Below are 26597 nucleotides of genomic sequence, written 5' to 3' on the forward strand. Positions count from 1 at the left end.
GTGGGGTTCTAAACTACATCGAGCACCCACGATGTTCTACACTAGTGCTCTAAGTCCATGCTATTAGTCCTCTACTGACGATATGATTTGACGTATTCTTGGGATTTTTAGCATTTATATTATGTTTGTAGCTTTCCTTTATCTTGATATAACTTGTTCTACAGATGTTTTGCTTGGCTTCTGTTTTTGGTAGCTTGTTAATCTTTTCTTGTTGTAGGATTTCTGCACATTTAGAAAAACCTGTGTTTGATAGTACAGGGAGACAACCCTAGCCCATCAGCGATATGCTGCACTGTATGGTTTTTACAGCGCTTGTCTCTTAACATTGTAGATGGCAGAAGAACAGGCTGTGAAGAAGGTGAGGAGACACCATGCCAGCCGCAACCCGGTGCTGGCGCGTGGAATTGGGAAGTATTCCCGTTCTGTAATGTATGCCAGAAAAGCCCTATATAAGCGCAAGTACAAGGCCCCAGAAACAAAGGTAAGAAAACTTGTGTTGATCAGAGTAGTAATTTTTGATTACGTTTTCACCATCTTAAGCTATTTATTTTTCCACCCGCAGATTGAAAAGAAGAAAAAGGAGAAGCCACAAGCAACTGTCACAAAGACCGTCGGTGGGGATAAGAATGGTGGTACTCGTGTGACAAAGCTGCGCAAGATGGTAAGGAAAAATCCAGAGCGATTGTCTTACAGTGCATGCACTCGTAGTGTGGCAAAACTGATACATTGGGTAAGGGGGGTACTCACAAGCTTAAAATTATTTTGTGGTTTTGTGACAAATGTTTAACTTGTTTTCCCCAGCCCCGCTTCTATCCCACTGAAGATGTTCCTCGTAAACTACTAAGCCATGGCAAGAAGCCCTTCAGTCAACATAAGCACCACCTGCGTGCTTCCATTACTCCTGGGACTGTACTTATCCTCCTTGATGGACGTCACAGGGGAAAGGTACTGTATTTCTAGTTAGTAATTTTACTTTTCTAAGAGTTCTTAAGTAATGGCTCTAGCAGTATCTAACTTGTTGTTTGTGTCCATGCACTGTAAACTTTAATATATTTTAAAAAAAAATCTGTTGTGTGTGTTTATGATCAGCTTGAAAATCCTTTCTTTCACATTCTGTTTCTTCTGCATTGTTAAGTTTCATGCTACAAATTGTGATTAGGCCTCTGTTTAGTGTCATACAAATATGACAAGGCCAAGACCTTGCTGTGTTTGTAGATAACTAGCTGGCAATACTAATACACAGAACATCATTCTCTTTTTACAGCGTGTTGTCTTCTTGAAGCAGCTTCAATCTGGCCTTTTGCTGGTAACAGGTAATCACGTTTGTTTTTCCCTCTGAGAAAATGAATACTTTCAATTTATTATTTTTTTTTTTGAGAACTAAAAACCAATTATTATACAAGATGGAGCTAATTCGTGTACATATGGCCAGTGGAGCAACCCATGTCCTAGTTAACGGTTTGATAGTATTGTACACCGCTGGAACATATTTAACATGCCTCAATCCCAACATCATGCATGCCGGCCTGTATTTTGACACATTGTTCCTAGTGCATTCAAACAAAACTGCTAAAAACTACGTTACTCAGACGTAAAATGGAAATGTGACCTGATATGTTCATATTTTTTTCTTCCTATGCAGGACCTCTAGTTATCAACAGAGTGCCTCTGCGCAGGGCTCACCAGAAGTTTGTCATTGCCACTTCTACCAAGATTGATATCTCAACTGTCAAGGTCCCCAAGCATCTGACTGACTCTTACTTTAAGAAGAAGAAGCTGCGCAAACCCAAGCACCAGGAAGGGGAAATCTTTGACACTGAGAAAGAAGTAAGTTTTTCTGCACAGATTAGTCCTTTAGCTCTTTGTATGTGGATGTGTTCTATTTCAGATGTCTTTTTGTGGCTAGGTCCTTACAGGTTTATCCCTTCAACCCCTACCTGTAATATTTTGCCTGGACTTAATCCCATTATATAGCATTGTGACTTTCATTTTATGGCTTTGTCAAATTATAATGCACAAGACATGTGGCACAACTTGTTAGGAATGCATAGTTTTGTACCCAGAAAAAAAAAATCTAAGTAGCTCTTCTGCCTGAAGGCTGGGTCTGTTTATCTACTATTTTCAAGAACTTAAAACTAGTGGGTCCAGAAGTTTACATGCAGTGTGAGGATAAGACTGGCTTTTATACAATTATTTTTTTTTCTATAAAGTAGCTGCATTTCTATTGCATCTCGTATCTAGTGTTTCTTCCAAGCTATCCTTTAGACTTTCCTGATGAACTTAGACAGTTCCCATATTTAGTAGCTCTGAACACACCCCCTGCTTAATAATCTTCTGGAGATGGGCTTATTGTGATTAAGGATGGAGCAATGTTTGAAAATGTGGTCATATCACTATTCCAATTCAAAGTGTTTTGTTTGGGGGGGGGGGGCTTTGTGTTGGATTTTTCGGTTGGTTATAAGATCGTTTTTAAAACATTGCCTAAGAATTGCCCTTCACACATAAGACCCTTTTCTGTTAGGGCATTATTAATTTCATTAGTTTAGTGTACTAAAACTGACAAAACAATATATTTGATACACAGCTGTCAGTTATTGTACAGCTCTGTGGCGTGATGCAATATAAATCAAATACTAGTATTAACATATCAACTCAGATGCAGTTTAACACTTGAATAAGTGTGGATACGTGAATGTATTTATATAGATTTCTGTGTGATTGCAGTGAATACAAACTTTAGTACACAATTCTTCATGTGATTGTCTGCCGTTGTCTGTGTATGACACTTTTTTTTTTTTTTTTTTTTTTCCTCAGAAATATGCAGTCACACAACAGCGCAAAGCAGATCAGAAATTCGTGGACTCTCAGCTCCTGCCCCTGGTCAAGAAAGAACCCCAGATGCGTGGATACTTGCGCTCTGTATTTTTCTTGTCAAATGGAATGTACCCTCACAAATTGGTGTTCTAATGAGTCACAATGGCCTAATAAAACTAATGGAAAAACTTATGTTGTACTTATTGTCAAAGGAATATCCAAACTGCCCAATGTTGCTAACTTCTGCAATTGTCATTTGTAATTAATGATTGTTATAATGGTGAGTTTTATGACTTGCCAGTTAATGTAAAACAAGTACAGCCCTGCAAAGACAAGATCTAGTGATGTATATTTGGACACAGCGGGTTATTGATCGTCATGGCTGTTTACATTGCACCTTAACTGTTCTGACTACTGAGCCTCCAAGATCTTCATGATATAGTGACAACATGCATGTTTAAATTCAACTAGATAAATGATTACGTAGCATTTTGTACCCGTGTAATCCCAGGGTGCAACAGTTATTTTTAAAAACTGGGGTAGGGTGAATAAATGCAGATGGAAAAATGTTGCAAAACCCTAATGTAGGCTAGAAAGGTAACCATTTGGCCCATCTACTCTGCTTGTTTCCCCCCCCCCCCCCCCGATGTAGAGAGGCTCAAATCTTATATTGGTCCTTTTGGTCTTGTCCTAGATTAGAGATAGCCCTACTCCTATTCCATGCATGTTTGAATTCTCACTATATAAGGCTGTATAAAAATAAATTAAAAATCCGTTTTACCCCTTGCCCTCCAGCTTTAGTCTATGGCCTCTTGCTCCAATATTTCTCCTGATATAAACTTCCCGCCTGTACTTCTAGAACCGTTTAAATACTTAAGAGAATTATCACATCACCCCTCTTCTTTCCTTTGAGCTGTAAGATCCCTTAGTCTCTACTGATAACTTGTGTCCTGTCAACAATTTTTCAACTTCAATATGTCCATATCCTGCTGGAGGTCTCCAGAACCGCACACTATACTTGGCAAGGTTTGATCAGATCTCTGTGAAGTGGCAGAATCGCCTCTTCTACTAATGCATCTAGCTAAACCAACCCAGCACCCTGCTATTTTAATATCCAATGCTAAACTGCAATTAAGTCTTCTATGACGGACAGTTTAAAATGACTCGCACTAATCCAGTTTTGTAAAAACAAAAAAAAAAACCTGTAAAGTAGATGTGATGGATTTTGTTTTGGTTACACCAATTTTGTAAGGTGCTGGTGTGGAATCAGCTGCATGGGACATGCTACTATGGCCCTCCCCCGTTCTCCTCTGTACTTCGTCTCTTGGCAATCTGATCAACTCATTTGCCCTCTAGTATCATCTATATACAGATGATACTCAAATCTACCTGTCCTGATCTCTCTCCGTCTCTCATGTCCCGTGTTACCATCTGCTTGTCTGCTATTTCTTCACTGATCTCACAACGCTACCTGAAACTTAACCTTTCTAAAATTGAACTAATTTTCCCTTCCATCTCCACCCCACTTCCTGAGTTCTTTATCAACATTAACAACACGATTATCTCTCCTACTTACCAGGGGTGATGCCTTGGGGTCATCCTTGACTCAGACCTTTCCTTCATCCCTTACATTCAGTCTCTCGCCTGATCAATCCTGCTTGCACCTTAAAAACATCTCTCGCATCCGCCCATTCCTCACCCAAGAATCCACAAAAACTCTGGTTCATTCACTTATCATTTCCGGTCTTGACTACTGCAACACTTCTGGTTGACATTCCACTGTCTCGACTCTCTCCTCTACAGTTTATCCTAAATGCTGCTGCTAGGCTTATCTTGCACGTCGCTCCTCTTCTGCTTCCCCCCCTCTGTGAAACCCTCCACAGGCTCCCTATTACCATTAGAATTAAATATAAAATCCTGGTACCAACATACAAAGCCCTCCATAACACTACTTTTCTGCCCTCATAAACAAACACTCCTCTACTCGAACCTTACGTTCTTCTCATGGGCTAAGACTCTGCTCCTCACTTATCACCTCTTTCTTTCCCAGTCTACAAGATTTCACTCGAGCTGCCCTATATCTCTGGAATCTACTTCCACCGAACCTTCAGCATTCACCCTCCCTCCCAAAATTCAAGAAACATCTCAAAACTCAATTCTTCAGAAAAGCCGCACCATCTTAGCTGCTAGAACTTCCCTGTCATTGATACAACCACCACACTACCTCTCACCCGTCTCTGTGCCTTACGTTTGTCACCCCATTCCCTCAAGATTGTAAACTTGTGAGCCGGGCTCTCTCCACCTAATGTATCGGTCTGTCAATTATAGTCTTGTCATACCCCTTGAATATATGCATTGTATGAAGCGCTACGTAAATTGTTGGCGCTATTTACATAAAAGATAGTAATATTATTCCTGTACTTAGGGTAGTCAGGGAAATAAATGTACTGAAATACTGTTTGGATAGAATGGGTTAAAAAAAACATACTGCAATGTTTAGGGCAGATTGGTTCTAAAATCGTTAAAAAAAAAAAGTGTTAAAATGCCCCTAGTGAAATACTTTAGGATGTCAACGTTCAAAAAATATATACTTTTGTTTAGCTGTTTTTCTTTTTCTAGCCACTATGGGGGCCCCAACTCTCAGTATATGAAGTTTTGCTTATTCTTTATGTTGTCATAAATATAATTGCAATATTAGAATTTCTTGTTGATTTGTAAATATATATATATCTATATATATATATGATATTAAGTAAAAATTTTAAAAATGATAAATATTCAGTGCATCAGATATATATATATATACATAAGTCAAAGGTAATATTCCTAAACGCTGGTGAGATCTACACTAGTGATTAAAGTGTCACTAGTTTTGTGCTGTGGGATTCTATTGTTCAGTGCTTTAATTATTTTCCTACATGTCCCAGGCTACACTGAAAATGAACTACAAAAAGTAAAATAACCGGGAATCAAATGTCTGGTGTGAGGATGAACAGAGCATTTATCTCAAATTATACAATTACAGTGGTTGCATGAGAGGCAGGGAAAATTCCCATTCAGTGGTGTAGATAAGATGCGTTGTTTCGCTTGTTTTAAGTTCAATGACCGCTCATAGCCTAAGTGAAAAATTTGAATATTACTGGTTTACAAGAAAAATCCAGGTAAATCACAGCCACTGCACCACTTTGGTCCGCAGTTCCCAGTTTAACCCTGCTTGCTGTACAATGCAGGACTCTCTATGGTTTGATCCACCATAACTATAAACAGTATTTGACTATACACTGTTCAAAATTTACATCGTGTGAGCTACAGTTCTTTGCATACTGCATGGAGAGATGTAGAAAAATAAAAACAATCTGACTTCCTATGGGATCAAGGACTCTGGAGACATTTTATGGCTCCTTGCTGCCACAGCAAAGGCTCTATGGACCAATGTGGCATCAAGTAGGCTGACTAAGCAGCATAATGGCATGGCCTGGATGGCCATCCATGAAAGAATTCCAACTACACATCTATCTATGCTATTCTCATTTTTTATCTATAAGGAGGTTAAAGTTCCTCCCTAGCAAATAAACAGCATCGAGTGCCGTAGCATTCTAAGCACAGATACGCAGTTCTGTCATATTTTACCTAAAAAAAATGCGGTGAGAGCGGGAGGCATCCGTCTTCTCGCTCTGCCGCGGTGCCGGCATTTCATGTTGAGCGCCGGAATAGTCCGGCGCTCAACATGAGATGCCAGCACCGTGACGGAGTCACGGAGAGTAAGGGGTGCCAAGCGGTTGCTGAGAACTTCATGAGCAACCGCTCGGCGCCCCTGCCCGGGACTTAGATTAAAGCATCGGGGGTTTTTTTAAACTTTATTTAACATGAATGATGTTAAATAAAGTTTTAAAAAAAACAAACAAAAAAAACCGATGATTTAAGTTAAGTCCTGGGCAGGCACCCCTGCTACCATGGTGCCCCGGGGCGGTCGCACAGGTCGCACACCCCTAAGGCCGGCCCTGTACATACTGTGTTTTTTTATTTTACAGTAAGACAACAATTATCACTAATTATTACTATGTAGGTAACATTCCTCTTTTAGTACTTTTCCACCCACCACTCTTCTGGGATTTTATTTCCCTTAACAGCTGGCTAATCGACCACGCAAGGACATATCCATTACCTAGTCCTGGAGATGTCCCAACATGAGTAAGAACACACACATACATTATACACAGAATGCTAGGCAAATAGAAACACAGAAACCTAACAAGAGTTCATCAATAAATTAATAAAATATACAAACAGAAAAAAACATCATATGGCCTTACTAATATATAACTCTCATTGTGGTAATAATGTGAGCATTATAGGGATTGTGGTCTGTTGCAGAGGTAGTGAATATACTTAAATACTATATATACAGGTTAGGGATATCTGTGAAAACAAAATGAGAGGTCATAATGTTAAAAAAACAAAACAAACAAAAACCCAATAAATTAGTCTAAAAATGTGAATACGCTAATTATTATACAGTACACTGATAGCTCGGTCTAATAGTGGACTACACAAATACTGACAAATTGAAAGAGAAGTTGTGGCGGATCCTGAACACTATAGATTACAGTATTACTAGTATTATAGCAGTTTCTACTTGTATTGTAGGGCAATACAGCATGTGTTATGTGTATTTTTGCTAATAGTTGCTGATGGGCTCTTGTAAGAAAGATTCAGAAAATATGAAAGTGCACAGAATAAAGAAACTTAGTTTGCCCATGGTCAGATTTTTGTACAGATCCAGCGATTGGAAAGAGCATTATGGTGGCACATAAGAGAACATTCCCATATTTCTCGTTGGATAAACGAGCACAATTAACTCTACATTGATTTGTCTAGTTTGTCTTTTGCGTTAGCTTCGCAAATTGCTTTGGGTTTGCAAACGTAAAGTATTTTTTTTACAGATAAAACCGCAAATGCACTGGTACTGAACTTATACATATAATAACTCTTCTAGCACCTGGCTCACTATTCCTAATGTTACGATTCGCTACATTGCTGTTATACACACTACACACAATGATAACTGTGCTTGCAGATGTCCTGCAAACTTTCTGGATCTTCTATTAAAATCATAGAAATACATAAAACATAATAATTATTAGTGCCAATATGTAAAAATATATATACTCAAACAGAGTAATTTCAATTCAATTTATTATACATGCATAGTCTTTTTTATTTATTTGCAATGTTCCTACTGCAATAAGGAGAAAAATGCCTTTGGGGACTTTTCTTGTACCTTACGGATACCAGTGATATCATGGTGACATCATTGGGCTCCCTGTAAAGTTGTATTCATTTTTTAGTTGATATTTAATTACCATTTCAATTTTTTTTTATTTTTTTTTATATTTTAATTCTTTGGAAGACAAAGTTTCTCTCTCTCCTCACTCTGATCTCTCCTATGCTGATCATGCAGTAATCAGCAAGCAGAGACTCCATAGTCCTGCATTACTGACCGCAATGTGTGCAATCAGCCAGCAGGGGGAGCTATGAGAGATTACAGCTGGGGCCGTCCTCCAAAGACCTTCCGGCTGGTTTCAGTATTGCTGCGACTGTCAGACATACAATCGGGCATGCACATTATAGTGACATACTGGCGTTACAACCAATCTGCAGGAAACCAGGGATGCTAGCTTCTGCTGACCAAGGAGATTTCAGGCTGTCACCTTTTTTATGTAAGTATGTCTATAGGGGTGTGAAAAGGTTAATTTACAGGTGAGGAAGCTGTTTGGTTATACCCACTCTCTGCCTAGATTCCACCCACTCCTTGACTTGTTTGAGTCCATTAGTGGACAGACCCATTTGCACTGGGAAGATTTTAGGCATACTTGGAACTTTCTGGGTTTCACCCAGATACCCAGGGTAAAGTCTCGCTTCTCCAGGTCTTCAGATCACTATGGAGAAACTCCGGGTCTCCCCTCTTTCTTCCTCTCCAACAATAGTTTGTGCCCCATGACTTCATTAGGACTTCCCACTGACAATCAACAGCGGGACCACCCAATGACATTAATGGGACCTCCTACCAGCATACTGGAAGGGGGCCTTCAGGTAGCCGGAGCCAGAAAGTTCCCAGGTATGATCTTAGGTACGGGATGGATTGGAGGCACTGTTAGTGTAAAGGCTTTCGATATGACCTTCTTACTTACCCACTTTTAGTGCTTCTTCCCAAAACAATATTTTTTTCTATGATAATAAGCAAACATTTACAGATCTATCATTGTATCATTTACACTGAATCACATGAAAACCATACAGAAAGAGAAGTTTTTTGTTTCGATGACAACGTACCAGCGCTTGCGTTTGAGTCACGTGGTAATTAAGCGATCCTAGCAAAAATTATAAATGAGGCAGGAATAAACAATTATTTCTGGAAAGGGCCTTGGACATGCTAAAAAATATGTTTTATTGGTGTATTTAGCTATAGAAGCTATACCAAAATATTTGTGAAAATGTTCAATTTTTATAGTAGAAATTAGAACTAAACATTACAGGTTAAAAATATATACTCACAGTATTTCTGAGAATATGTTTTTGCAATAAATATAACAAAATTTATTTAGCAGTATCTTAATGGCCAACTCAGAGATATTGTATTGCAAGCTTTTAAGACATTACCACCTCTTCCTGCTGCTAATGCTTCTGACCATCTGCCTGATAGAATTTAGCCCAGAAAGGTTGTAGAGCAATATCTGAATTTGCCTTTAAGGTTACAAATGGGGGTTTTGTGATTTTATTGTTAGTGTGTTCAGGGTGACTCCTAGTCTATATAGCGCCCCAGGCAAGATGTCCAACTCAGCCACATGTTTTATCTCTTGTGCTTCCGTTGCATCCCTCCCAGGTACAAGACCACCTTCTACACATTCGGGGAAATTTGTGGGTTGACTGCGCCCAGGAACCCCAAGCAGCTCCCTGACTGCATTTTTCCTCTTTTTAATCTATTTTACTGTTTACTTGTACTCTCTATAACAATTTTATGTAATATTTTTGTTAAAATAAGTCAACACCCGAAGCCTCTGGGTCGTGGGATCTTGACATGACCCGCTTCATGCCCATTTCCCCTTTAAATGGGAGTGTTTCCCTCTGATGTTAGTAGGCATTCCCACTCCTTGATGTCGGTGGGCAGTCCTGGCCGTGTCCCGCAAGGGAAGGCTCCAGGTAGCTGGAGCTCAGTAGTTCCCAGGTTCTCCAGCTAGCTATCCCCCTTGTGTGATGATGCCAGCACAAATAAAATGTTACCCTGCAGAAGGGGGTCTGCACTTCACTTACAGACTCCCTGTGCCATGCTTCCCCCTCTTACACATCCATGCTATCACACACACATATTCATTCGTTTACTCATTCACAAACATTCATTCACTAATTTGTTACCCTGCAGAATGGGGTCTACACTTCACTTACAGCCTCGCTGTGCCATGTTTCCCCCCTCTTACACATTCATTAATTTACTCATTCACAAACATTCATTCACTCATTCACAGATACTCATTCATTCCCTCAATCACACATACTTGTTCATACAACCTCCCCCACCCCCTTACCTGAACTGCAGAGCTCTCTGTTCTGCTTGCAGACTCCTTTCCCGGGGCCGGAAGCAGGAACAAAGCAGGGTCGTCTGCAGGAACTGAATAAGACATACAAACACTGTATTTGCAGGTATACATAAATAATGTATCGAAACATAGCATAGCAGATATAGATCAACAGAATAACACACAAACCCAGATTTGCATGTACAGATCAATTGGAATTCACATAAAAACTCAGCATTAAAGGTATAGATAAAACCCCCTTAATTACAGGCATAGATCCCAGTTTGCACAACCCAAAGCCAGCCGTGGCATCCACACTGCCCACATAGAACCTGACCAGCACCCACAATTACACACATAGAACTTGCCCCAAACAGCCCAGCATGAGTCAACTTTGTCCCCAAACAGCCCAGCCTGTGCCATCTTTGTCCCATAAACACTCTGCTTGTGCCATCTTTGCCTTTCCATAAATAAATTATAATCTATGATACACGCAAACACTTTTAGGGTCACTCACTAATTCACACTTTCATTCACGCAATTCATTCACACAACCATTTATTCTTTCACTCATTCACACAAATCATTTACATATCGCTTATGGGGTGAGTATCATTGGTCCGCCATTATGACCTTTTCCTTATTACACATAAAATACTTCACTTGTGCTGCTTCATACCTCTGGAACTCACTTCTACTTAACCTCCAGCCTTCACCTTCCCTCTCAATATTCAAGAAAAATCTCAAAAACAATTTTTTCATAAACATACCTAGACATGTTGTCTTACCTCCTACTGATACAGCCCTCACATCTATCTATAACACTCGTCCCCTAGACGGTATCAGTTTGTCTTAGTCTGTCAGCTCCAGTTTTGTCATAGCCTCAAAATATAAGTAAGGTAAGACGAGCTGCTAAATAGTTGGAGCTAAATAGAAGAAAGTAATAATAATCTCTTTAATTCCAGTTACAATAAGAAGTGTTAAGAGGGGGTTACACAGTAAAGAAAATGTGTACTGAAATGGGAAAACTGTTAAAAACAAAACAAATTACAGGGTAAGGATTGTTAGAATGATATTGACTGTGGTAGACACACACGCGCACGCACACTCACACACACACTCTTACTTCAGTATCAGGGATAATGGATAGATGCTTCTAGTGGCACATCTTGAAAAACGAATACAGTATATACAACATATATATATATATATATATATATATATAAACTAAATTTTGTGCTTAAATGCAACTTGGTTATCATATTTGACCTTGGTATGTGCACTTTGGTAATAATAGTTAATGTTTTCAGTTTGATGACATAGGAGTCTCACTGACAGTGAGAATTAACAGTTATGTGTTGAAGAGCCATCACAACATGCTTCTATTAACAGCCACCCCCATGAGCAATATCTTTATCTATTACATTTTGCAAGTTTATTGCTGTATTTCCACAGACAGGTACAGGCAGCGCGGTGCATGCTGGGATCGCTTCTCCTGCCAATATGGCGTCTCGCTGAGAGTAGTGGTACTGCGGTCCCGTTTACCGGGTTGAAGCTTACCGGATTTGTAGGGCATAGCTACAGTTCATCTGGGAAACCGGCGCCCATTAATAGTAAAATTGCATCTGGGCAAGGAGAGGCGGCGTCAGAACGACCAGAAAGCTCGGTGGGCGATGGTGTAGGTTACCGGGTGATGGTGAGAGGCGGGGGATGAGGGAGCGGCTCCGGGGCTGCCAAGGAGCACAACATGGGGTCGGCTGCTACCGCTGGGGACTCTGCTCAGTGGCTCTCCGTGAAGGAAGAGACTATATTTTTACATGATGGGCTGATCCGGGTCACCGACTTGGCCGAATTACCGAGTGAGATCGGGGTCACGGAGGCCGGAGATACGGACTTGGAGGTGAGGCCATTCAGACTGGGCGATGGAGGATGACACGCATATATATATATATATATATATATATTTATTTATTTATTTTTTTAAATGTATGTGTGTATATATATATATATATATATATATATATATATATATATATATATATATATATATAGGCACTGAGCACTTTAGACTCGCCCTATCAGGGTGTTATCACTGATGCACACATGACTGATGGTGTCTCTCTGCAGACCATCTGCCTTGGCAAGATGTCCTATCACAAACACAATATGTCCTCTTTGTATACGTTATTCCTCGTCACATGTGTTGTATGTTCTGTCACGCACATTACTTGTTGTATCTTCTGTCACGAATTACATGTTGGTACCATGGTGTGTTATTTTTCTGTCTATTATATATTTAATGGCACGTTGTTGGTTTTGTTCTGTATTCACATACCAGATTGGGCAGCCTTTGACCCGAATTCTGACAGATGAGCCTTTTCTCTCGAGATCTCCCAGCCTTTTCTCTGTTCTTTGTGATGCCCCGGGCACGTGAAATAATGTAACCTGACCAGCCGCTGAAAGGCCTCGCAGTGCAAATCACTTCATCCCAATCTCCATAGCATTGCTGATGAGCCTAAAGCGACACCGTATCGAATATGTACTTTAAAAAGAGCAGGTTTTATGCACACGTGATTATTCCAGCGCTGCGGACTATGATGGCGCTATAGAAATCAATAAATAATATTCTTTCCTTGGGCAGTACACAGGCTAAAGCAGTATTCGCATCGTTTATACATTTAGATTTTCTGTTTATAAACACGTGGAAATAAAGTGACAATATTATAGGAGCTTCTTTAACTCTTTGAAAGTCCTTCTAATAGTGGTTAACACCCTTTGGTTTGCTGAGAGCTATCACAGGTGATGATACACGAGACAACCTATGTGACTGCCTAGCCAAGTGCGATTGCAAACATTACAGGGATGTGTTTAGGGGCCCGGTGGCATCTTAAGCTAGATCTGTCATATAGAATATACATACGCAGGGCCCTCTCTCATTGGGCTGCGGGAATGGCTACCCAAATATTGGTGTGCTGGATAGCGGGTTCCGGAAGAGACGGTATCGTTAAACCAGCTTGTGTGTGTTTTTGTGTATTACACACTTTTTGCTGTTTATTTTTTGTCTAGGTGTGGGAAATGTTTAAAAATGTGTGATCCTCTGTTACAAAATATCAGTTTTATATTTGTGTTCAAACGTATAATTTTTATCTGGATGGGAAAGTGTGTGTGTGTGTATACGTGCACACACATAATACATGCACACACATAAGCTGTGATATACATTTCCTACTTATACGCTATTTTTATGGCGCCGATTCCCAGTGATGCTGCATGAATGAACGCAGACTGCCTGCCTTGCCCACAGCCCTGTGCAGAATGAGCGGAGATGCTGTGGCGAATGAGCCTTTTGTCCGAGGATCACTGCACTAGGTTTTCACTGTATTTTAGGCCTTTGTACCGATCTGTCATTTGGCTCGTTGAAGCAGGTGCAAGTCTCGCTTCGCTCCCAAATGATGGACAGACTTAATCATGTCTCTCCTCCTCTCGCAATTTAAGGTATCCGCTCTGTTGAAATAAAACTATGTCCCACGATACAATTGTGCACTGCAAAACCCTAGCAGTCTTACACACAGCATATGTCCATACGTATGCATCCAATGAATAATATCTCGTTCCACTTAAAGGTATTTGTAACTAAGCCCAAGTAAATAATAATAATGTGATTTATATGGGTTTTTTTACAGTACACAGAGAGGAGGGGAGTGTGTGACTATAAATAGAATGTTAAAAACACAAAATCGATAGTAAGTTATTAAATAGCGCTTGACTCCTTAAAAAAGGCCATTTGTAATGGATATAGGCAAATAACACCATTTAGTAAATAAAATAGGTTATTTTAAATAGCCTGGACTTTGCTATATGTTTGCAGTTCATTGCTTGTTACACTTATTACACATGCAAGGTCAAACTTATATATATCTATATAGAGAGCGACAGCAGACTCCATAGCGCTATTGCAGTAGGAGGACAGTGACAATTTAGTGAAAAATTTACAATTACGCTACACGTTAAGAGGGCCCAACTCATGTAAGTTTACAATCTATTGGGAAGTTAAGGGGGAATGAGGCAAAAGGTGAAGGGACAACCGGTGTAGCGTTGCTAAGGGCTCTGTAGATATGAGTCAAAATTTTGAGGAAAAGATGAATTTAAAAGATATTTTGCAGATGAAGGCAGCAGGATTTGAAGAGTGACTGTATATGAGAGTGGAGTCAAGTAACATTTGGTCAGACTTGGTCCGTTGGGTAGGTTGAACAATTCTTAACAATGATGGAGACATCAGGACTTGTGAGTAGAGGAGATGGGATGATAATCAGAAGTTCAGTCTCAAAGATATAAAGCTTCAGCCAGGTAGTGGGATGCCATCCAATGTGCGATTTCAGAGTGACGGGTGAACAGAAAAGAAGGCAAGGGGTCAGGAGAGGAAAGGTAAATTATTGGGTCGTCTCTATCCAGGTGATACTGGAATCGAAAAGAAGAGATTAGGTATGTGGGATTAGGTAGGAGGTGTAGATAGAGTAGGGAACCCAGAGCTGAGGAACAAGAGGATACAATCGGAAAGGTAGGATTGCGCCAGAAGACAGGCGTGCCATGGATGGTGGAGCACAGTAGTGTAGTAATGGAGCTTAAATGTGTAATGTACAACATTTTTGGCAAATGGAATTTCCTTCACTGAAGCTCGGGGATACAAGGGCACTTGTACAGGTAACGGGTTTGTTAGAAGTAGCCAGGGAAGGCCGCACACGACAGCAGGAGCAACCTCCTCTAGGGCTGAGGTTAGTGTGTGGTTGTACAGTGTGGTGGCAACATCAGGGCAGAAGTGGGTAGAGATGTTGAAAAACACAGGCAGGTGTGTGTTAGTTGTGGTTAAGTCGCAGAGGTTTTTGTAGGTTTGAGGAAGTTTTCTTTAAATAGTTATGACAAGGCTGGAGGTTAGGCAGTACCAGTCAGAAAGGGAGAAGAGCTGGTTTGGAGCCGATCACCCTCTGAGATACCAGAGGAGTTGAGGGATAGCAGTTTAGCAGCTGCAAGAGAAGATGATAGTATCCACTGGGGTGCATAGAATACGGTAATAAGTATTTAATGCAGGATATACACCGGGACCTCTTTTTATTAGTTTTCAGTGTATTCTCTTTCAGTAAAATGTATTTGGGAAGGTGTGTTGTCTGACAAATATAAGTCTATCTGCTTTGTAGCTGGACTTGCCCACCTGGCTTAATCTTCCTCTCTCCAAAGAGCTTGTTTTGTAAGAAGGGCTGAGCTGTTGCTGTATAAGGCATATCTTATGTTGGGTGACTTCTGAAAAGTGAGGCACTGCCTATTACCAAAACATGTCAAATAGGTGTCAAGCTTCAGTAGTGAACTCTGCCATTACCTCTTTTGCCAGTGGATGCTGGGCACAGTAGACAAGTCCTGGTAGATAAGATGCCTGCTTCCATTGTATACTCGTATGGTGTGAGTTTCTAATACATATGTGTAATTTTTCTGTAAGCATGATTGTGTAGGTTTATTAAGTTTAATGATCTATAAAACCTAGGATTATGGAAAGTGTCAGATCAGCTTAAACTTCCTCTTCCCGGGATTGGCATGATTATCTGTACTTATTAAAGGTGATTATCCTGCCCCATTAAAGGTGCTGCTCCACTTAAGACTTAATTGCGTGCTGAACTCCACAAATGAATGTCATTTTATTATTTCCTAAGGATGTTAAAAAATGCATAAAACATATATTGTTAAGAAGCTTCTTTTTGTTGTTGTTTCTAAGGCAGTAACATATCACATTTTGTGTCGCATGATGTTGCATATTTTTTTCAGCAAAAATCATGAACACGGGAAATTTTATAGGATTAGAGAATTATTTCTGGGAATTTAACAGAACCATGACTGAGATTTCTAATGCAAGTATAAGCAAGAAGGCATAGCTGGGGCCAAACCCTTAGGTTTCCTCTCCCTTTATCAAATCTTGAAATCTTAAGAAGGGAACTAGAACAAGAGTAAAAGGGAACAAAGTTCATGGGAGGGGAATAGTTTTGTTTAGTTCACATCTGCCACAGGTGTAATTAACCTTTCAACCAAATGTTTCCAAAGCATAAAAAAAGTAATTGAAAAACAAAACCCACAAACTAAATGCATTCATTTAAAGATGTTAAATCCTGCATATAATGCAGTTTCTCTTTAAAGTGGATGTGTTATCTACAAATATGACTATGGTGTATTGCAGGGCTTGACAAATTTGTTGTGAATCTAGGCGCCAGCTAAAAAAGTTAGGAGCCAGGATTTTTTCTTAAACTAACAGTTGGTTAGGAGTGATCTGATCATCAACAGCCCACTTACTAAACTCACAGCATTTGACCTGGAAGCACCCTGGACTTTCAGGTCAGTGCTGGGTTTTGTTGTTTGTTTTTTTTAACTCTTTCAATGCTGACATTCCATTGGAGCACAGCATTGACTGATATTTAGTCCCCACAAGCTTGTGGGGACAAATGTTAACCCCTGCAATACACAATTGTGGCATTGAAGGGGTTAACGCTGCACTGTCGCTCTCAGGGAGCGATCAGGCAGCAGTGGAGGGTTGGGGCTGCTCTCCACTCATGTGGAGACCGAATAACCCTCTCCCCTGTCCCTGAAGCTGCCTCTGGCAGCTGGGACTCAATTGCTGGTCTATAGACCAGCCATGGCAAGGGGGAGTCTCTTTGATGACTGCTGTAGGCTTCCATGCCTACAGGAATCATCAAAGGGCTTGTGGGGGCTCGTTTTTGCTGTTGCTGGTCTGCTTGGGCTTCCAGGCAGACCACCAGCAGCAGAGCCCCGTACAAAACGGGAATTAACCCCTAAAATGCCGTGATCGGGGCATTGAAGGGTTTAACGCTGCACTGTCGCTCTCATGGAGCGATCAGGCAGCAGGGGGTGTAGGTTCAGGTGAGGACCCAATCAACACTCAACCCCCTTTCCTGAAGCTGCCTGTGGCAGCTGAAAACGCGATTTCACGTTTTCCTGCAATCGCGGTTTCAGCCTACAGGATCACTCCGTGAGAGTGACCTCAGGCTCGGGGGCGGGCTCCGATTGGCTGGGCTGTCTGCCCAAACTCCTGGGCAGACAGCAGCAGCAGCACCCCCCGCGATCACAGGCTGACAAACCCCGGGATTTGTCGAGCCCTGGTGTATTGGTGAGTTGATATTTTATATATGAATTAGCGAATGTGTATATTAACACTTACTGTTTCCGTGCTGCTTCTGCGTGGCACACATTGTATTCTGTGGAAGCACTAAAAGAATTGTGGGCACACACTACCCAACTAGCAGCCATGGTTTGTGGACTCTGCACCATGCTTTCTGCAGCTGACCATATAGAGATAACGGATTAAGTCTCTTCATCTTCACGTTTGCCATTGAGTTGGCTGGCAAAATGTGTATAGGTTAGGTTCTTCCCCTCATTGTGTATCATTGACTGTGTAGATCTTTGGCTTATATTTTGAATCGTTTGAATGGTTGGTTAGGTCTGTATGTGTATAATTGTTTTAAAGCTACTTGCAGCTGATGAGGGTTTCTGATGTTTCATTCCTGTTGCCTTTATACAGTGACCCTGTTTAAAAAATAAACAAAAACAAATCTATTACATTTGCTAATTTATTATAAAACATACATACTGAGCTGGAAAAAACACCCAGAAAATAGTGATATTTCTGGATTTATCATTTAAAGGGGTTAAAGGGCCCTAACCAAAAAAGAATGCATACTGATATATCCTTTGCATTTAGCTGGCATACAGAAAGAAATAAACATATATGAATGGATTCTATAGAGTCACCCGCTCATTTGCAACAGGACACCATGAAATTTTAAAGTAACTACACCGCTAATATATGTATCAAAGTTAAGACTCAAAAAATGCTGATTAGACAGGTTTTCTCTGTATAACCCTGTTCATATTATATTGAAAGAGTCAGAATACCTATTTTGTCAGGTGTTCTATATAAACCGTTCTAAAATAAATACAGCGGTCCTCAGAAACCAGTTTTTTGGGTTTTTTAAGCAAATCATCCGCTATTCTTATCTCATTCTGCTTAGTTTAAGATTCTAATTGCTCTCTATTTCAGGATCGTTCCCACTACCCGGTGATATAGGCTAAGAACACATCACACACTTGAATATTTCTAGAACATTGCACATTTTTTTTCTGAAGGACCTTTGATTCCTCTTAAATAGCAAATGTATATGAACCCTGTAACTGGGAGCCCCAGTGTGGGAAAAGTAGAGATGCACTCTTAGCAATTCCTTCGAGTATCCTTCAAAGAAATCAAGACGGGTGTTCAGTGCCAGAAACTAATCACACAGTGGCACAGGCAAGAAATGATTGCAATGCCTTTTGGCATGTACTGGCTGTACTTTCGCATTGTCCACTCATCTGTTGTGTGCGTTGTTTCCTTTTTAACCAAAATGCTTTTTTTTGTGCTTTAATTTTACTTAGGTGTCACAGTATTATCATACTGTTTTACTTGGTACAAGAGTAATTATGGCTCATTTCTCACAGTGTTGTAAAGCAGCGAGCAAAGGATAAGGCACTGGTAGCAAACACCAACTGAAACAACGGCAACACCTACAGCCCTGACACAAGGACAATTCATATATACACATGCAGCGACACAAGGAAGGCAAGCAACATACACACCCACACACTAAAAAGCCAGAGGAAAGGAATTCTGTTACAGCAGCAGTAATCGGAGTGGGGCAGGGGATCATCATTGATCAATGCTACCTGTGGTATCGGTTCTGATCTCATCAAAAGGGGATGCCCTAACTTTTCTTTGGTCATTTATATGCTCACAGCTTTATAAGTGTTTTTGTCAGCTTGGGGACGGAGACCGGGTTGCCGGCACACGGTCAGAGTTCCTGTTCCTGGGCTGGGACATTTAGGCTTGGAAATTACAGAGACACTAAGTGCAGTTGGCATTTGTTGGATTGCCACATCGTAATGAACACAAACGATAAATTTTAACGTCGTCTACATTGCAGACAATTTTGATGCGACTCTGAGTGTTGGTTTCAGCTGCCTCCTCTGTCACAGGCTTGGTTATTAAAACCAGTCAGTGGGGGGGGGGGGCACAGATTCACAAATATATGGCGTATATTCCCCTTGTGACTGGGTTTATCTCCCAGACTGGCTCCCTGTCTGTTCCCTGTACAGGGACAGGCTACAGTGCCAACATCAGCAGAAGAGGTGGACCACTATGCCTGGCACAGGAATGGGGAATAGCTTCTGTAATAAAGGAAGGACAAAAATAAAACATTTTGTGCACTGTGCCTTTTAAAATAATGGTATCCAGGTTAACCGTGTAATATTTTCCATTTCAGAAAAAAAATATGAAGCCTTCGTTTACATTCTATCCTTTATAAAATGTTAATATTATGTGTAATACCTTCCAATTTATAAAATGTTAATATTTATATGTGTAATGCCTCCCTATTTATGAAGTAGTGAATATTTATGAAGGTGCTGGCAGTGACTAAGCTTTTGGCTCTGTACCCAGGATGAATACAGGCTGAATGTGAGCCAGGACATACCGACACTCGTCTGTTTTACGTAGAATCCTAATAATTACCGTTCATCGCATGGGAGTGGATACATACATATCAAAATTAATTTTTTCTCATTCTTGTGGAATCTATAGGCAGTGTATATACATTCAGCAAACTATACCATTGAATACTGAATGTTAATATTGCTATATTGGTCCAAGAGAAGATTGATGCCTATTATTGGGCCAACATCGAAAAACCATTTATGCTTACACAGGTCTCCAGAACCTCCGTAGTAACGGCAGTCTAATAAGTCTTAAATTAGCAAAACGTGAATAGACACGTCAATGAAATGTGATGGTAGAGGAAATAATGCGAATAGGAAGTAATAGTTACAAAAGTTCATTGGGTTGAGATAAAATGTCTTGGTTTCATCCAGGTTGAATATGTTGAGATATTGCAATTCTTAAGTTATGTGGTTTGGTGTTTCCCCAGTATGGTCTGTCTGTGGTTCCACACTTCTTGTGTATTACCACTATGCGTGTGTTTACTAAAGGGAGGATTGACAGGAGAGTTGGTTTCAGCTTCTTTTCTTAACTGTACACTATGAAGCGCCAACCCTAGTGAGGCTCTGCTGCAGAAAGAAGTTGGCTGACCCTGGACAATGAGCAAGATTAAGCTAGTTAAATTAGCAAGATTAATACAAAGCCTCCTTAGACATTGAATAATGCATTATACAGGACCAGCTAAGCCCAAAAAGCTAATTTTGTCCATCAAAATAACATGAAATGGATCAGAAATACAGTGTAGTCATTGTTGATGTTGTAAATGACTATTATAGCTGGAAACACTCCCGTCACTCCGGTACGTTTGCATCTATCTATTTATACTTTATATTGCGGTGCTTATCTCTGCACATTTTATCCTGTGAAAATGTATTAGCGTCATCTGATCATATTATGCACAGTGGCTTTAAACGTAAGGTTACAAGTGAACGTGTTATGTTCTTAGGTGTTAACTGTATCAACCCTGAATGGTGGCGGTCTGTCCAAATTGATATCAACCGCGAAAATCGTACATAGCTGTCATCGTAGGTCCGCTTTGCCAGCTACATACGACATACATAGACAGCACATAGCATGAGTTAAATGCCCAGCATGAAAAGTGTAATTAACACTATTGGAAACAAAGATATATTCCTGCTGAATCACACTATTCAACTGGTTGTTCTTTCTACATAACCCCAGCAGTTCTGTTTGGCAGGTTTCTGTGTATTTAGAGTTATGTGATGGTACGAGATTGAATTGTGCTAATCACATGAGAGTAGTCACTGGTTTTTGCTTTTCTAGTAAAAGTTCATTCTTTCATTATCTGGTTTTTCTTGCCATTGTAAAAGGTATCCATTGATTACATTTACAGTTATGACTGCATTTATATTGTGTCTATCTCAAGAATTCCCCAAACTTAAATTTAGTGCAAAGTATTGAAGGATAAAGAATTACAGAGTTTCTGGAGTTGTGACAATCTTTCGATTATGGTGGTATGGCGAGAGTTCTATACATTTGAGTTTACCTTGGCATGGTTGAGAATAAATGTGCCAATAACGATTTCTGTTTGTTTTTTGCCCGTTTGTTCAGCTTCATGCACATCCGTTTCGGATCAAAATCGGTGGCGGGCTTTTTAAAATCAGAAACTAAATTTGTTTGACGCCCACATTCACTCTCACTCTTGTAATGGCTCCCTACCTTCTCCGCCGACCGCTTCCATGTCTTGCAGCTCTGCTTCTTCTCTAGCACCCTCTTCGTCTTCTTGTTCTTCTCTCTCTCTGCTGTCGCCACCGATGTCTAGTGATGTTTCTCAACCCGTTCTGCCATTATTTCATATTTGGAAGTACCACCCAAGCCCTTCACTTTGCTTGTGGGGATGCACACGCCGTTAACTTTCAAAAGGCATAAAATACTTCAGTTGAATATTTTTCATATCTGGATTATTTACTGTTGTTTTTAAATCTCATGAAGACTGTTCTTGAGGGTTGGATTCTTGTGGTGGTTGACAGTTTGAGTGTTGATAACATTGAGTGTCCGGTTTCGAGAGAACTCATGGCAAATGCCCTAAGATTCCTCTCAGTTGAGCTTGATGATGATGATGATCAGCAAACAATGTATTGTCTCAGGACTTCATCTCATTACTACAATAACCTCGGTGAAAACTAAAAGAAATTAATGTGTTCAGTGTTTAAAATCGATTATTAAAACCATTAACGTAGCTGAATAATGTATGGTCTGTAAGAACCTGTGTTTAGGGTCTAAAGATACTCTTGATGTACTAATCATTTAAGATCTAATCATTAATAATGGAAGCAAGATATCTTGGAATAATTACTAAATTTTTAATGTTTTTATTTTTAGATTTTAACATTTGAGACAAAGAACCCAACAGAGCTTGCAGAGCGTTTGCGGGCAGTGTGTGGGAACCAGAGCAATGCATATGCACGCTTGCTTGAGTATCGTCTGAATGCCCTGCGTGGATTGTGGAATGCGCAACGCCAACTGGCTCTGGAAGAGCAACATGAAAGGGATGGCTCTGATGAGGAAACTTTATCATTACTCAAGAGGCAGGGCCTATTACAACAGCCAGAACAGGCTCCATTTACATCACGCATGGGCCTTCTGCTGGTTTTCCCCCTCATCCAGTCTCAAAGTAAAACAGACCCCTCTCTTTGTAACGTAACGGCTGAGGTGCTACTGAATTGCCTTAGGGATTGCCAGCCTTTGAGCTTGACTAAAGAGCCAACTGATTGCTTGAATGGAATAGAGTCTTTGCTTTGCTCTTGGCTGGAGGACACCTCAACGTTGGGTCAAGAAGTCTCATATAAACAAAAAGAAAATTCTGCTGCTGCTCTGGTTGCCTTGGCATGTGCCAGGTAAGTTAAGTTTTTTGTTTGAATAACATTTCATTTAAAGTGGTAGTATGTAATTTTGTTAAAACTGAAGAGAGAAAAGTCCAGCTACCTGATGCCTTTATTTACACCATCAATGAAGAAAAGGTGGTGATGAGGATCCTCAGACTAACGGCCATAGGGTTTTGTTCAGACATAGACATGTGTTATGAGCAAGTAGGAGATTCTTACTTGTACCGAGGAGTCGTCCTACTGTATCAGCACTGACACCACGGGAACGCAATGCAGAAATCTGCAATCAATGCTGGCACCTGACTAGCCTATGAGCAGACCAACCGATCTCTCGAGTACAGGAAGGTCTCTGTGCTAAAGCTACAAAATAAAAAACGAGCACACTATGGCAGCCAGTAGTCAATCTGACCACCTACCTACAAGCATATGGGTCTACAATAAATAGGTCTGGGGAAAGTTAATTATAAACACGCCGCTTGCCTTTGTATTTTTGCCTGAATCAGTTTGTTACTTGTGCTTAATTTGATGCAATCCTGTGAATACATGTGAATTAAAGGAACCTGCACATTTGTTCTTAAGTGAATTCCGAGTCTTTATTGCCCTTTACGGCAGAGGTTGACTAGACTGTAGAAGTAGGGCAAACATGTTTAGGAGCTTCTTTTCATACACCTTTCCATAGACTACTCCGTTATTAATCAATGGTGAGAATGACTTGGTTCACGGCTTTGTGGCTCTTGGGCTAAAACCAGGTGTCCTTCAAAAACAAACTACATTACCGTACACAAAGCTGTAATTTTATGCTCCGAAAATATTGTAATTGCAGAAAAGTATCAAAACCGAAATTAGCTGCATGCAAATTAAGTATTATTTACAACAATATTTAATGTATAATATCTATTTTTATTTTAACAGGGGATCGCTAAAAACATTTATTCACACCGTACACTTGCTACAAAAACAGACCGACTTGGGATCATTGCCTGTGGCAGATGTGTTATATAGGTACGTTTTCCCACCGTACTCAGACTTCCATAGCTGATGTGAGAGATATAAGCTTGCATTCAAACACAGTAACAGAACGTATTAAGAGATCTGAGTAGTCAGATGTGCGGTATTATTGATTTCGTCTGTCTCTCTGTGCCTAATACTCTTGGTTAAGAGCTCTCTAGATGGTTACTGGGGCACTTTTGGTCATAATGTAACTTTCGGAGTCACTGATTTTCATCGGCCATGAATTATACAAAAATGTAACTGATTTTTAGCTCTAAGGTTTCATGTCTGTAGATTGTCTGCTGATGTAATTTCAGTATGTTTAAAGCCTTTGATGTAAAATAATCATTTTAAAAAGGCCTCATCTTGTCATCAGGTTTTTTTTTTGTTTGTTTTTTTTAAACCTGTTAGATCCAGATGTTTATGAAGTCCTGGGTATTGTGAAATTAACATTTATGTAAATTCATTATTAAAACTGATGTTTTTATCTGTCAGTTATTCCAAGTCCTAACACATTCATTATCCAAATTACATTACCTTTATTTGATTGTGGTTACAGATTAAAATATCTTGTCCATTATGTACCTCTATACACACACAGGTTCACACTGGCCATGTGGCTCACTTGCCAAATGCCCGGTAGGCCAGTGTCTTTGGTGCCACTTGTACAGCAGATTTAGAGTTTACTCTAAGCAAGCGTTTATCATTTGTCTGTAATTCCCTATTATAAATCTGAAGATCTTCTTGTGTTGTTTGCACATTGCTGCTACTGTCACGTTTTGGAGGTAGATCCTTGGCTCTTATTGTGTTTTGTCTGAGCGGCTGTACTGTACTGAGATGGCTAATGGCTGCAATCTGCCAATTAATCCTTGTTCTCTCACTTGGTTAGACAACCAACCGAGTTGCATGTATTCTTCACTAACCTTTTTTTCCCCCCCTAGACTAATAATTGGAGCAACTACACAATATTTTTTGAGCCTCCCTGTCTGTGAAAATGTTTTGCCTGTTTAAATGGACTGTCTATTGTCCTTTAGTACCCCTCAACAAAGAGATTATTTAAGAACTTCCATATGCTTTCGTTTATTAAAAAAATAAAATGAAAATAATGACTTGATGAAAATGTTGCAGCTTCAGGAATGCCAAGAGACGTGCAAGGAGATCTCATTAGATGCCCTGTCATGCTAACCAGCGCGGGAACGGGCTGGTGGACAGTATACGATTATGCTGTTGAGCATGCAGTGCGTTCGGCTGAATGGATCGCCTGCAATTTAAATAGCTAAGATACGAGGAGAAAGAGAAAATGCATAGAGAATGTTCTCACGATTTTCTGAAAATGTTGATGTAAAGGTGACACTCGGCTATCACCTGCATTAAAATGCACATGATGGCTGTAGTGTCCCTTTAAAAAATGGCAGTGCTTAATTCTGACACTTGTACAAAACAACGCATCTCCCTCCTCCGTGCGGTTCAGCCGGGCTGCTGCACTCTGTTTTTCACAGGAACGTTCTGTACAGAACACCAGAAGGAGAAAACGAGTTATTTCACTGCTTTATGCATCCAGCACAAATCCCAAGAGACAAGCAGAAGTAATGCTGATTTTATGTATGTTCCATTAAGTCTGTGGCTAGAATCTTATTGAATACATGCGGTAATACTGCATGCGTCTGTAAAGATTTTTACACCACGATAGCGTTCCATATAGCTCTTTGATATGCTGCAAGATCTAAATTACAGTGTTTGTGCCTATTCTGTGTGTTCTTTAGCTCTGCATAATTTAATGCGTAAGGAGACTCTCTATTTATTATTACCTTATATTTATTAAGTGCCAACAAAGTTGATTCAGGGTGCAAATGAGGATGTAGAGAACAGGAGGGTGGGTTCGTGCTGGTTTCACATGGGGGTTTGCGGAGGGATTGGGATGTTTTGGGAAAGCTACAAGAGGGGAAAGAGAGACATGAGTAAGTAAATATAGTTTTGGGTGAGGAATATAAGGGACAGGGCTATGGCTGTTGGGAAGCCAGAAAGGGAGGGGATCAAAACATTTGCCTAAAAAAGAAACTATGCCCCCAAAATACATATTTGGTACAAATATAGGAAAACCATGCATAAACTACAAAATATGAACTCTAAAGTAAAGAATTCGTAGTTCAGAATTGCCCACTCGTAACAGATTCGTTATGTGTCTTGTCTTAAGGTTGCTGCTTCTGGAAGGAGGGCCAGGATCACCCTCTTGTTTACTGGGAAGCAAACACATTGTATCCTGGGGATTTGAGGATATGCTTCCAGCCCCTGATGGAACTGGCGGTGCAAACAATGATAACAAAGGTACGGTATCATGACATTACTGCAAAGCGATTAAACTAGAAGGTACGTTATAGCTCCTTGGCAGCAGCGGTTGGAATTGACAACTGATTTGGAGCCAGCTGGATACCATGATAAATTGAATCGGCTCTGTAAGATTACTAATGAAGCAAAATAATAATAATGTATTCCTAGACTTGGGGTATCGAAAGCCTCTAGAACCTTTTCATTTATTTGCTATTGAGTAGAACAATGCTGTGTACTGAACCGTGAGTTATGGACTTAATCTGAAACTTCCAGAGACCCTGGCCCATGGGAGTTCCTGCAGGCAACCCTCACAGTTGCCATTGACTTTACATTAGTGAATATGCTAAGTGGTACTTTAACAGACAGTTATTGCCTCTGCCATGAGTTCAGAAGTCTGTAAACCTTTTTTTAAATGACTGGATGCCACATCACATACCGTATTGGCTCGATTATAGGCTGCACCCTTAA

General features: G+C 40.2%; 2 protein-coding genes across 2 annotated transcripts in view; both read left to right on the forward strand.

Moving 5' to 3' along the window:
- Positions 1-331: 331 nt before the first annotated feature.
- On the forward strand, positions 332-2981 carry LOC149289061 (large ribosomal subunit protein eL6-like). Its single transcript, XM_089491082.1, has 6 exons — positions 332-481; positions 563-661; positions 802-945; positions 1265-1313; positions 1643-1827; positions 2815-2981. The coding sequence occupies exons 1-6, from the start codon at positions 332-334 to the stop codon at positions 2965-2967; spliced, it is 780 nt and encodes a 259-aa protein (XP_089347208.1). The 3' UTR covers positions 2968-2981.
- Positions 2982-12135: 9154 nt separating this feature from the next.
- The window catches only part of LOC149289062 (putative E3 ubiquitin-protein ligase HECTD4), a 71236-nt gene continuing 56774 nt past the window's right edge, over positions 12136-26597 (forward strand). The window contains exons 1-4 of the mRNA XM_089490995.1: positions 12136-12288; positions 22309-22823; positions 23724-23813; positions 25996-26126. Of these exons, the coding sequence (XP_089347121.1) occupies positions 12136-12288; positions 22309-22823; positions 23724-23813; positions 25996-26126 (889 nt within the window). The remainder of the gene's footprint in view (positions 12289-22308; positions 22824-23723; positions 23814-25995; positions 26127-26597) is intronic.

The sequence above is a fragment of the Sceloporus occidentalis genome, unplaced genomic scaffold (assembly GCF_023333645.1).
Source record: "Sceloporus occidentalis isolate IW3139 unplaced genomic scaffold, rSceOcc1.0.p SCAF_48, whole genome shotgun sequence".
NCBI classification, from domain to species: Eukaryota; Metazoa; Chordata; class Lepidosauria; order Squamata; family Phrynosomatidae; genus Sceloporus; species Sceloporus occidentalis.

What these genes read in the sequence shown, in the direction of transcription:
- LOC149289061 (XM_089491082.1), top strand. Translation starts at nt 332, where the DNA reads ATGGCAGAAGAACAGGCTGTGAAGAAGGTGAGGAGACACCATGCCAGC. An exon ending in TGGCCTTTTGCTGGTAACAG is followed by an intron (nt 1,314 to 1,642) that starts GTAATCACGTTT and finishes CTTCCTATGCAG; the next exon opens with GACCTCTAGTTATCAACAGA. An exon ending in TCTTTGACACTGAGAAAGAA is followed by an intron (nt 1,828 to 2,814) that starts GTAAGTTTTTCT and finishes TTTTTTCCTCAG; the next exon opens with AAATATGCAGTCACACAACA.